Source organism: Primulina huaijiensis, chromosome 12 (genome assembly GCF_012295235.1).
Source record: "Primulina huaijiensis isolate GDHJ02 chromosome 12, ASM1229523v2, whole genome shotgun sequence".
Lineage (NCBI taxonomy): Eukaryota > Viridiplantae > Streptophyta > Magnoliopsida > Lamiales > Gesneriaceae > Primulina > Primulina huaijiensis.
The window spans coordinates 76,951-89,296 of NC_133317.1; the positions used below are offsets into that span (position 1 = coordinate 76,951).

At 37.2% G+C, this 12,346-nt stretch overlaps 1 protein-coding gene and 1 long non-coding RNA gene across 2 annotated transcripts; both read left to right on the plus strand.

Moving 5' to 3' along the window:
- The first annotated feature begins 860 nt into the window (after positions 1 to 860).
- Positions 861 to 5,538, plus strand: LOC140990578 (uncharacterized). The gene is made up of 2 exons (XR_012177673.1): positions 861 to 3,300; positions 3,464 to 5,538. It is a non-coding gene; the product is annotated as an uncharacterized lncRNA (long non-coding RNA).
- Positions 5,539 to 7,732: 2,194 nt separating this feature from the next.
- On the plus strand, positions 7,733 to 10,233 carry LOC140990225 (probable flavin-containing monooxygenase 1). The gene is made up of 5 exons (XM_073459818.1): positions 7,733 to 8,335; positions 8,425 to 8,662; positions 8,762 to 8,928; positions 9,094 to 9,443; positions 9,762 to 10,233. The coding sequence occupies exons 1-5, from the start codon at positions 7,853 to 7,855 to the stop codon at positions 10,105 to 10,107; spliced, it is 1,584 nt and encodes a 527-aa protein (XP_073315919.1). The 5' UTR covers positions 7,733 to 7,852; the 3' UTR covers positions 10,108 to 10,233.
- The last annotated feature ends 2,113 nt before the right edge of the window (positions 10,234 to 12,346 follow it).

Below are 12,346 nucleotides of genomic sequence, written 5' to 3' on the forward strand. Positions count from 1 at the left end.
TTCTCACAGCCATTAATGCAGTCTCTGCACCGTTAGGATTCACGGAATCTTGCTCTCTCCCCACTTGAATAAACGAGGAAACCAATGTAAAACACGAGGTTCACCAAGCATGGTAACTATTTCATAGACCCAAGCCTATACAAATAAAATGATTAGCATTTACTACAACCAACAATAACATATATAAGCTTGAAAAAGAAAAAAAATATCATCAATCCAACTATGCAACCTCCCATATACTTTTTATCTTCTTTTTTTTTTTCCACTTTAGAGAATTCAAGATGATCTTCAATTTCATCACACAAAAACCTAAAGGCGGCATCTCCCCAACCATATCCAAAAAATGTTTCCAAATTGTCAACGTATGAGAAAATAAACTTTGGTGTGCCAAAGTTACTAATAGGAAATATAACACAATTAAAAAGCATTAAAATAAAAAACTATGAAAAAATCATCAATGTCAAGCTCATTCTCTACCAACTCAAATAGTTTCTCTATGATGACATTTCTGTTAACACAATTCACTCCCTTTCTTTTGAAATGACTTTAAAAGAAGTTAGAACCCAACTTTAAGTCGACGTTAATCGGTTGACCAATGCTAGACAAATCTATAACAATCGACCCCAATTTTAAGTCGATGTTAATCGGTTGACCAATGCTAGACAAATCTATAACAATCGAAAAATCCATAGAAATGAATGTCACCATGGTATTGGTTCCAAAACAAAAGGGAAGGCGAAGGGGAAGGCGAAGGACGCATTTAGATTTAGGATTTTTATAAAAAAATTAATAATTGAAAAAGGATAAAAATGACAAAATTGACGAAAGAGAGTAGAAATCAATTTGGAGTTTGGTCTCTCGTTTCTCTTTGAGGTTCGATGTGAGGTGGTCTCCTATAAAGGGATAGGTTCTTCTCCTGGTTCTTAATCCAGGTAGTTTCCTAGCAATGGATCCGGAAGAAATATTACAGCGGTTAAACCTCTGAAGTTATCAGCAGGATGTCAGGGGGAACCGGTGATTGTGTCGGAGGATTTGGCATCAATAGGGAAACAACGGTTGGAATCTTACCTGGTGGGTAAGGTGTTTTCCTCTAAACATCTAGGGTTCAGATGCTACGCATTTACAGGTAAAGATCGTGGTAACTGAGGAAAAATTATTTATCTTGGATTTCGCTTCTGTAGCAGATCGACGTCATACTTTAATGGATGGTCCTTGGACTTTCTTCAAGGATCTGCTGGTTTTCCAAATTGCTATGGGTCTTCAAGAATCTGTCGACATGGTATTTTATGAAATGCCCATTTGGGTTCAATGCCACAACGTACCAGTAGCCTTTTGCACGCACCTATCTTGAGGAGTATTGGCGCGAAAATTGTCAGGGTTTTGGAGGTAGACGCAGGGGAAAATAGGAAATGTACTGGTAGATATGCTTGTATCAGGATCTCTTTGGATATCACCAAACCGCTGCAACATGGTGTTTGGGTTAAACCAGAGAACTCTCAGGAGGAAGTATGTATCATTCTACTATATGAAAGGTTACCAAATTTTTGTTTCCAGTGTGGGAAACTTGGTCATGCGCAACGTGAATGTGATTGGCAGGAAGGGGAGGAGATAAAATTCAAGCTGGATAACTGGCTAAGAGCACCCTCTGGGTTTGGGGATCGGAAATCATGTACCTTGAAGAATCTAAGCCTTTCTATCAATGATTCGCCTCCTGTGTCCTCTCATGAAGCGGATGGATTAAATGACGTGGAGGGATTGACTAGATCACCCCCGAATCCAGTAGGCACTAATTTTTCTCGAGGAAGGAGCGAGATGGATGAAAATGTGGTGGTTTCTACTGCCTTTCCGAAGCTAATAGACTCCATCCTGAGATAGAATCCTCAGCCTCTAGGATAGAGCTGATTCATGGGGAAGCCAATGATTTAGAAGTTGGGACGATGGTAGATCCTAATACAAAAGAAAAAATGCAAGGGATAACTCGAAAGCCATGATGGGAAAATCGGATATTGGCCTCTCTTCGAATACTGGCTAGAGGGGATTATCTAACCAAGATAATAACTCCGTAGTAGCATAACGAGCCAAACCATTTCAGGTGTATGATGAGGAAGGTATTATTGGAACTGCGGCGGCTGTGGTATAGCCCCGCTGAGAACTATGAGTTGCTTGGTTTGGAATGCACGGGGGCTTGGGAACCAACGTGCAATCTGTGATATGCAGCATCTCATTGACACAAGACACCCATCTTTACTTTTTATGTTTGAAACAAAACTTTCCGCCTTCCAATGTTGGGGGTGGTCCAGTATGTTCCAATTTGATGGTACATTTGTGGTGGACAGTCAAAGGAGAAGTGGAGGTCTTATACTTATGTGGCACGGTCCTTTAGTGGTGAACATTCAATCATTTTCCTATGGCCACATAGATTGCATTGTAACTCATGGTGCAAAGCGATGGTGTTTTACTAGTTTTTTTGGAAATCCAGTCGCAGCTCAACACACCCATTCTTGGAAACTTCTTAAAAGGCTTGCTGGTATTCCCGAACTCAAATAGTTGGAGGAGACTTTAATGAAATCTTATTCGCTCGGAAAAAAGTGGAGGAATACCTAGAGGTGTTTCTTAATTATCTGACTTCTCGGAGAGTCTGGCGAATTGTGGCTTAAGGGATTTGAAACACAAAGGGGACTCGTTTACTTGGTGCAACAGACGACAAGGTGAAGATCTCATTTTAGCCCTCCTAGAGCTTGACAGCCTCATGAACTCTGCTGGAATAAAAAAATAACTTCTAATCTCTCGTATAGCGGAGGTGGAGTGAAAAATTTAAAAGCTTTCATATCAGGAGGAATTTTTTTGGAATCAGAGATCTCGAGTAAATTGGTTGAAGCATGGGGACCGTTATTCAAAATTCTTTCATGCCACTGCCTCGAACTGACGAAAAACGAACTTGATCAAGGGATTAATGAATTTGAATGTTGAGTGCTGTACTGAAATTCAAGGTATGGCAGACATTACAATTGAATATTTTGCCTCTCTCTTCTCCTCATCTAATCTTTTACCGAAGGATATTTCGACGGTGTTGGATTTCTCTGATCCAGTGGTGGGATAGCACATGAATAACATTCTTTGCGCACCCTTTAACGAAGATGAGGTTAGAAGGGCGGTGTTCGATATGCACCCTTCTAAAGCACTTGGCCAGTGGTTTGCACGGATATTTCGGAGGCAGTCCTATCAATTCTTAATGGGCAGGGGGATATCACAGATTGGAATGCGAGTCTAATCACTCTTATCCCTAAAGTTAAAGAGCCGGTGTGTTTGAAGGATTTTCGCCCTATTAGCCTTTGTAACACATACTACAAAATTGTTTCTCGTATGATTGCTAATCGGTTCAGGCCTATTCTAGATCAGATTATTGATTCGCTTCGAAGTGATTTTATTCCTGGAAGATTAATTCTTGAAAATGTGATAGTAGGTTATGATTGCATGCATTGGATATGCAACAACCGCAAGAACGAGTCCAGTTTTGCGGCACTTAAACTAGATATGAGTAAGGCCTACTATAGAGTCGAATGTCGTTTCCTAGAGACAATGATGCTTAAATTGGACTTCACAGCGGATTGGGTAAATTTGATCATGAGATCTGTTACCACAGTGTCGTATTCTTTCCGTATTAATGACTCCATATTTGGTACAATTCATCCCAAAAGAGGACTAAGGCAAGAAGATCCCCTTTCCCCGTTTTTATTTGTTCTATGTGCTCAAGGGCTTTCTAGTATATTTTCTAAAGCGGTGGAAAGAAGGTTGATCAGGGGGATTAAAGTGGCGAATTCTTGCACTGTTATCTCAAATTTGTTTTTTGCGGATTATAGCTTAATCATTTTCAGGGTGACTAGAGAGGATTGTCTGCAGGTGCATCAGTGTATCAGGATCTACGAGAGAGCATGAGGGAAGGTGGTGAATTTCGATAAGTCTGCCCTAAATTTCAGCCCTAGCACCTCTACCCAAACTATATCGGAGATTGCAAATTCACTTTCGATAGGGGTGGTTAAGGGGCATGATTTTTATATCGGGCTGCCTATTTTCTCCCTTAGAAACAAAAGAATGCAGTTTGGTTATTTGCAAGAAAGGGTTGAGCAGAAAATTATGGGCTAGATTTTTTCTAAGGATGGGTGTGAAGTGCTTATAAAATCAGTCCTTCAAGCGATCCCATCATATGCAATTTCCTGTTTCAAAATTCCAGCATCTCTTTGTCAGAGTAGAAAAATATTTTGTTAATTTTTGTTGGAATCACAATAATATTACAAAAAGAATGCATTGGTTGAAATGGAGGAAATTATGTAGACCCAAAGGTGTAGGGGGCTTGGGTTTTCGAAACCTCAGTGCTTTCAATAAGGCTTTACTCGCCAAACAAGTGTGGAGAATTATAAATTCTCCAACTCCTTGATGGCGAGAACAATGAAAGGCGGGTATCTTAAATCTTTGGATATTTTGATGGCAGCTTGGAGATCTAATCTTTCTTATGTCTGGCAATCTCCTTTGAGGCCGTATTTTGATCGAGAAAGGGTTGTGTGGGAGAGTAGGTAATGGGCATGAGATGTTGGCGAGATCGGACCCTTGGATTCTGGGGTTACCATATTACAAGAGCTGTTTGAACCAGATCCGTGACAATAACACAAAAGTGGAGCACTTTATTTCGGGGATGGGAAATGGAAAGAGAAAGATGTACGTCAGGCTTTCCCTCCCCGTGAAGCTGAAGCAATTTTAGATATCCCACTGAATACAAGAGGCAGCGAAGATTTGAGATTTGGATGGGTAGTAAGGATGGGAAGTATTCGGTTAAAGATGGTTATCTTTTGTAAACTAAAAGTTGGGCTCCCCCGTCCTCTCAATCGGTACAGCCTGATTTCACATGGTGGAAATTGGTTTGGAAACCTCGGATCCCGCCAAATTTCACATCTTCTTGTGGTGTGCATCGAGGGACTTCATCCCTACAGCAATGTGAATTGGGTGTTGGCGTTTCTGGAAAACTGTCACAAGCATAATTCGATTTGTGAGGTCCATGGGGAAGACATGCAGCCTTCGACAGAACACTTGTTGAAGCCACCACTGGATTTTAACCTACGGTTGGACGTGGATGCAGGAGTTGATATTAATAGAAACAGATTCAGTGTGGGGGTGGTGGTGCGTGATGCACGGAAGGCGTGTTGTGTCAGAAACCCAGGCTCGGTTAAAGGAGCAGATCTTGTCACCATCTGCTGTGGTATGGATTTCTGCCAGAAGATTGGTCTTGTCAATGTTTCTATATTTTCAGACTATGGAAGCAATTCAGGCTGTGCAAAATCCCGAGGACCTTAGCCCTGAAGGTTCCCTTGGCATTAGAGATTCGATCCTTACTCGAGTCTGCTCCTTTCTTATCTATTAATCACACGAGACGACTTGCTGATGGTGCGGCTCACTTATTAGCTCACAAAACCTTGCTACTATCTTTGAATTTGGAGTGTTTAGACTTTAGATGGTGATGGCCCTAGTTTACTTAACCATATCGTATCTCGAGACTTACTGCATTAATTCAAGATATGTTTTTCCCTAAAAAAACAAATATATATATGTCTGAGAATTTCATTCATGTATAAGGTTCACTTGCAAAACAACGAAAATGAAGTCAATTATATTAGCCAGAAATGCTATATAAATTAGAGCAAAAGGCAAATGCAAGAAACTACAAAGAAATAAAGAACTTATTTACGTTAGGCGCTGTCCCTCCACTTGAAATTTATTTTTGTTTATTTCAATCTTCTAAGTTAATAAAATTAGGTGTCGAACCCGAGACACCGAATCAAACATATGACACAAGTAGTTGTAGGCTCTATTTCACTTGCAATTCATATTTTGTTAGTTGGTACAAATTAAAATAGTAGTTTTCCAAAATTATGACTGACCGATCGACTTATTACATGAAGTAGATTGTGTTGTTCCAATGGATGAATGTCTTTTTGTACTCCGAAGGGCGTAAAACCTTTTTGAACAAATCGTCTTAACGTACGTCAGTAATTGCATTGATATTGTAGATAATCTTGACTAAACTACTTGGTAAGACACATCCGTAATGAATAAGAGGACATATTTATAATTTCTCCTTAATTTATTTTCATTGAAGTCAAGTGATCGAGTTATATTTCTTTTTGGTCCAGACGAGTGAATTAATGTTGACGTTAATTAATTTGTTGAGATCTGCCTTGAATTCCAAGCATGAGTAGTGAGGCATTGACTTGTTAGCACCGAGAGTCAAAAGCTTATATGCTCACGTGACCACGCCCGGCCCCACATACAAAATCAATTAAGTTGCACATTTAATTCAACAATTTCTTCCCCAACTAAAAATTATATCTCTATTTGGGAGAGATTTAAACACACATTAATACCATCGATCCCCCAACTGTTTTTCAATTGTCAAAACCATATTCTTATATGGCAACTTGAAAGAAAGCTAATGTTGGTTAGCTAGTCACCATGCATGGATGTGATGATGATCAATTTGCAGTCTTATAATTTAACAATTTATTGAATACGCATATACGATCGTTTTGTTTTTTTCTTCTTTCCTCAGGTTTTATTATTATTATTATTATTATTATTATTATTATTATTATTATTTTTTTCTCATTCAAGTTGTGCTCGGATTAATGATTATATCATAAATATAAATAAAATAGAGAAAACATACAATAAATTAAAAGATTTATTTCATCTTATTTAACTTGGAAGAAAATAATTTGTGAAACTAATATAGAAAATGATATTCCAGCTTGTGGAGATAAAACCATCAGACACACACACAGAGTATATCACTCCTAGCTAGAGTATTACTCGTTTATCTATTTTAGAGGCGAAAATATTTATCAAATATATATAGTGTTGTTGTCGAACCAATTTTTTACCATCGAAAACATAGTTCATTTAGTCTATCTTGTGACATTAATGATCGAAGATAAGTTTTTTTAACATTAACTTTAATAAGTTTTTTTCTATTGATACAACTGTTACTGGTATTGTCAACAAAATCTCACAGACAGTATAATTATTTGGGAATAAACAATTTAGTTTCACCAGACACTGTAGCATATAAATTACTCATTTTTCATATATTAAATAGTGATCAACTCCGAACATAACCCATCATCATTAATGCCTGAACATCCATAGTGACTCGAAAATTGTTGAAACTCCACACATAACTTAATCAAGCTACTAAATGCACACTATTTAACTTCTCCAAACTCAGGAAATACCCAAAACTCAAATGATATTTTTTAAATTGTTCAAAAAAAACTTGATGAGAAGAACGAGTTTGATCCATTATAAAATAAAATATTCAAATTGATATTCTTTTTATTTAATATTAAATTTTATTTTTATGAGTCACCAACTCAATATATAATTAAAAAATTTGGGCTCCCAAGGTCGGACCATGACTCCTCACAGAAGGTCTGGCCCTGCTATCAAATAACTAGTAGAGTACTCTAGCTAGCTAGAAGTGATATATATGATTCATCGGTTGATTGACTTGTATATATATTTGAAAAAGTCAAGCTGTGTGTATCCAGTTAATTAATATTCCAAGTCTTGATTGTTATCCACACCAACAATATTAATTGTCCTACGTGATCAGTCAACAAATGGTTTCTAAATATTTTATATTTAGAAAAGCTTCATAAATATCAACTTGTTGGCCCGTCGACCCGTAATACTATTCTTCTCCGTGCAAGCTAGCTATAAAATTCCAATACCTAGCTAACTACATAATCCAATTAATATCACATGCACAGTACGTAATTATATCGAAAGCCAAGTTTTTTGTACAATGGATTCTTCAATAACATTCCAACCCGCAATGAAAGAGAAACAGATAGCCATTATTGGTGCTGGAATCAGCGGGCTGCTTGCCTGTAAACACACCCTGGAAAAGGGCTTCAATCCAATAGTGTTCGAAGCAGGAGACTGTATCGGAGGAGTTTGGTCCAGAACAGTAGAATCAACTAAACTACAATGTCCCAAAGATCACTTTCAGTTTTCAGATTTTCCATGGCCCAATTCCGTAGTCGACATGTTCCCTGATTACAACCAAGTGATGGGCTACCTTCAATCTTATGCCCTTCATTTTAATATAATCCCACAAATCAAATTCAACTCTAAAGTCATCAGCATTGACTATATTTTATCATCTGCTGATGAGAAGATGTACCGTTGTTGGAGTATGTGGGGTGGAACCGGTGAGGCATTTTCGCCTAAAGGAAAATGGAATGTCACGGTGGAGGATTCCATGCATCCTATGGATCCATATAAGGTAATAGCAATCATGTTTTCTATCCCCTTTTTCTTGATAATTAATATCAATATTAATAAATGTTTCTGATGAATGAATTAACTTAAAAGGTGTATCAAGTGGATTTTGTGATACTTTGCATTGGACTGTTTAGTGGTCTTCCGAACATCCCGGACATTCCGATAAGCAAAGGGGTGGCGGGATTTAAGGGACTAGTTCTGCACTCAATGGATTACGCAGCAATGGACAAAATAGAAGCAGCAAAGTTGGTGGAAGGCAAGAGAGTTACTGTTGTTGGTTCCAGGAAATCAGCATTAGATATTGCAACACAAATTGCTAAAACGAATGGTGCCGCTGGATTAATTATAAAGTTCTCTTCTGAGCATATTATACCCAATATTGTCCTACTCAAAATGTTAAATATTTTTTCTGTATATGTATTTTCAGGGGCCACGTATCCATGCACGTTACTTTTCAGGAGGGTACAGTGGCCAGGTACTGAGATGCTGGTTAGATTCATCTTCAGAAATCTAACCCGATTTTCTGAGCTTATGATCCATAAGCCCGATGAAGGACTTGTCATCTGCTTTCTAGCACTTGTGCTTTCACCTTTGGTAATTAATTCCTGGCATTATCATACGCATGAAGTATTTAACTAATTAATTACGATGAGGAGACAGTAATTTATATCTGACACAAACTCGATCGAAAAACAAAAAGACAGTTTCAGTTTCTAACTAAGATTATAATATATTCACACAAAACATGCATGGTTTCAGCGTCGGATATTCTCCAAACTGGTTGAATGCTACCTCAAGTGGATATATCCATTGAAGAAATACGATATGGTCCCAGACCACACTTTCCTCTCACAGATATATTCCTGTATGTTCACCATGTTGCCTGAAAGCTTCTACGACAGGGTAAATGAACGAAGTCTTGTTTTAAAGAAATCACCTACTTTATGCTTCTGCGAAAACGGGTTCATCCTAGAAAACGAGTCCGATCCTCTGGAGACGGATATCGTTATTCTGGGAACAGGATACAAAGGAGATGAGAAACTCTTAAATATTTTCAGCTCCACTGAATTCAAGAAATTCATTAGGGGAACCCTAGCTCCCTACTACAGGTAATATACCGAGATTGTCCCACATATGTGCATTAACTAAGGAAAATTTATAAATCCAGTCATGTTTTATTTTATTATTAAAAACCGTAAAATGGAAAAAAATTCAATTTTTGTCACGAATGACGTTGACATGACATTGGATATATCACCAACATTCCAAGTCATGTCAACAATTAATATAATTCACATCTGGACACCGAGAAAAATGACTAAAAGTCAACATACTAGACTTTAACCAAATTTTCACTAAGACAAAACAAGAGACGAATTTTGTAATTTCATTTTTTCTTATCAATTCTTGTATGTATAAATACACAGGGAATGCATTCATCCAAGAATTCCACAGTTAGCAATAGTGGGATACTCAGAGAGCCCGGCTACTATATTTTCGTTCGAGATGCGTAGCAAATGGATCGCACATTTTCTTGACGGTAAATTCAGGTTGCCGTCCATTCAAAAAATGGAGGAGAATGTGAATAAATGGGAAAAAAATGGGCGACGTTACGCTGGAAACAACTACAGAAGGGAGTGTGCTGGTGTGCTGCTGCCGATACACTGTAATGACGAGATATCTATGGATATAGGAGCCAATCCTAAGAGGAAGAAGTGGTTTTTTCCGGAATTTTTCTCTCCATATCACCCTTTCGATTATGCCGGTTTATGAAATTGAAAACAATGTCCAAATTAATAATGCGTGTATTGAAAAAAAATTGTACTCTATAATTATATCATGTATGAAGTTTCATTCATTGTGCAATGCATTTTGAAGTGAAAACAAACTAGGACATATATTATTAAATTAATTAATCGTTTAAACTCCCCCTTATATTATTAATGTGACATATGACACATGCATTGACCAGCTATTCTTCTTAGGAAAATTAAATTATTAGCCTTTACAAATTATTTCTCTTAGGTTGCGATTAGATAGAATGATTTAATTTGAGGAGGAATTTCAAAAATAGATTTGAAATGTCCCTACTCAGATCCTTCAAAATTATCATTTCATTTATATGAATTAAGGAAAAAAACGTGTGTTACGTAGACTTGTTAAATTAGACTAGGCCCGTCCCGTCATAAAAATTGAGCGGTTGGGTTGATAAAATAACAGCCCATTTGGAGACGGGCCAACTAGAGGTGGTCGGTACAGTATACCGTACCGAAATTTCGGATACCGTATATCGTACCGAAAATATCGGTATGAGAAAAATGATACTGTTACCTTACCGATTTTTCGGTATACCGAAAGTCAGCATACCGTATGGTATCGGTAAAATACCGTCATACCGAAAATATATATATAAAAAATTCATTTTCTTGTAATTCCAAGGCCAATGATTACCAATACTTAACAAATCCCTCAAGACAGTCAAAGAGACTAGGAAAGTATATACAAAACAAATCCATAAACACCAATAAACTTCAACCGCAACATGTGCGACTTTTTCATCCGCTATCTTTGCAACAATGTCTGAGGTCCTGTGATTTCTGAAGCCTGTCAGCTTTTCAACAAATCGAGGATCAGTATCTAGTCCTCTAGCTAGCTGTAAGATTAGGCTATAAAGATAAGATCATTCTCAATAGTTTAAATTCTCAACTATGAGTGGAGTTGCTTCACTGAACTTTGATTTGGACTATTCCAACATGATGAGTAAAAACATAAGTTAAATTCTTTATTTTGGTACAGTATCGATATATATCGTTTTATACCAAAAAAATATTTTTTTAAATATATATATATTATTTCGGTATTTCGGTATATACCGAAAATTTCAAATTTCATACCGTTACCATACCGAAAATTTCGGTATCGGTACCATACTGTACCGAAAATTTCGGTATACCAAAAATTTCGATAAATTCGGTATTTTTCGGTATGGTAACCTCAGTATACCGAAAATTCAGTATTTTTTTCCACCCCTAGGGCCAACCGGGTTCATCCGTTTAGGTTGCGGGCCGAGACCGAGCAAGCCTAAACGAGGCGGGCTGGCACTCCAAATCAGGATAGAGTTTTACATTTCTAGGTTTTAAAATATGGAAATTGAATAACTCTCATGTCTGCGCCTCCATCTGACCATCTCTCATATCTTATTTCTTACTTATTATTTCTTCTCAATCTTCATCCCTAATTCTCTTTGTTATTCAAGATTTGAGTGGCTTTCCTTGCCGGTTGAATGTGGTCGTCACAACCATACACTTCTTTGTTGCTCAATCGTTGCTGCCCAACAGACCAAGACGTGAATATATCTAGTAAAATATCTGTGCTTCTATTTTTTTTTGAAGACATGCTTCTATTTTCTTCCAGGTACTCCTTTTTGAAACTTCGGACTCCATTGAATTTTTTTTTTTTGGCAAATTGCTCTCGAAAGTGAATTTTTTTAATTAATTAATGAGCCTATTAAGATTTATTAGTTTCTTGAACATATTATAAATAAAATTTGCAATATTTTACTTTGTGCAAGAGTTTCTCCAATATCATTTACGATATGTAGAGGAAAAGTAGATAAATTCATAAACCTGATCAAAGTGTCAAGGTGTCATGATCAACTAAATCCTCAAGAAGCACAACTTTGTATACTTGTGAAGTATTTTAATGTTTTTAAATATTTTATTAAACTATTTGACCGAAGTATATTTTTCTTCTATGTTTATTTTAATAATGTTTAGCATTTTTTTCTTAGAAAAATAAGCGGGTCGGCCCGAATAACCCGCGGCCCAAGGTGGGTTGGGCTGGGTTGGCCATTTAAAGGCCCGTCCCGGCAGACCGTTTTGACATGTATAGTGTTACGTGAAAGCATGTTGTTTTGGCAAAAATTAACTATCCAAATTATCCCGAAGTGAAGTCGGTTAATAAAGTCCAAACCAAATAAATTTGAGTTGGCCCACAAGACCCAAACTTGATG

Excerpts from the sequence above, each read along its gene's own strand:
- LOC140990225 (XM_073459818.1), top strand. The coding sequence starts at position 7,853 with ATGGATTCTTCAATAACATTCCAACCCGCAATGAAAGAGAAACAGATA. Across the intron at positions 8,663-8,761 it reads ACAAATTGCTAAAACGAATG|GGGCCACGTATCCATGCACG; the intron begins GTGCCGCTGGAT and ends ATGTATTTTCAG. Across the intron at positions 9,444-9,761 it reads ACCCTAGCTCCCTACTACAG|GGAATGCATTCATCCAAGAA; the intron begins GTAATATACCGA and ends ATAAATACACAG.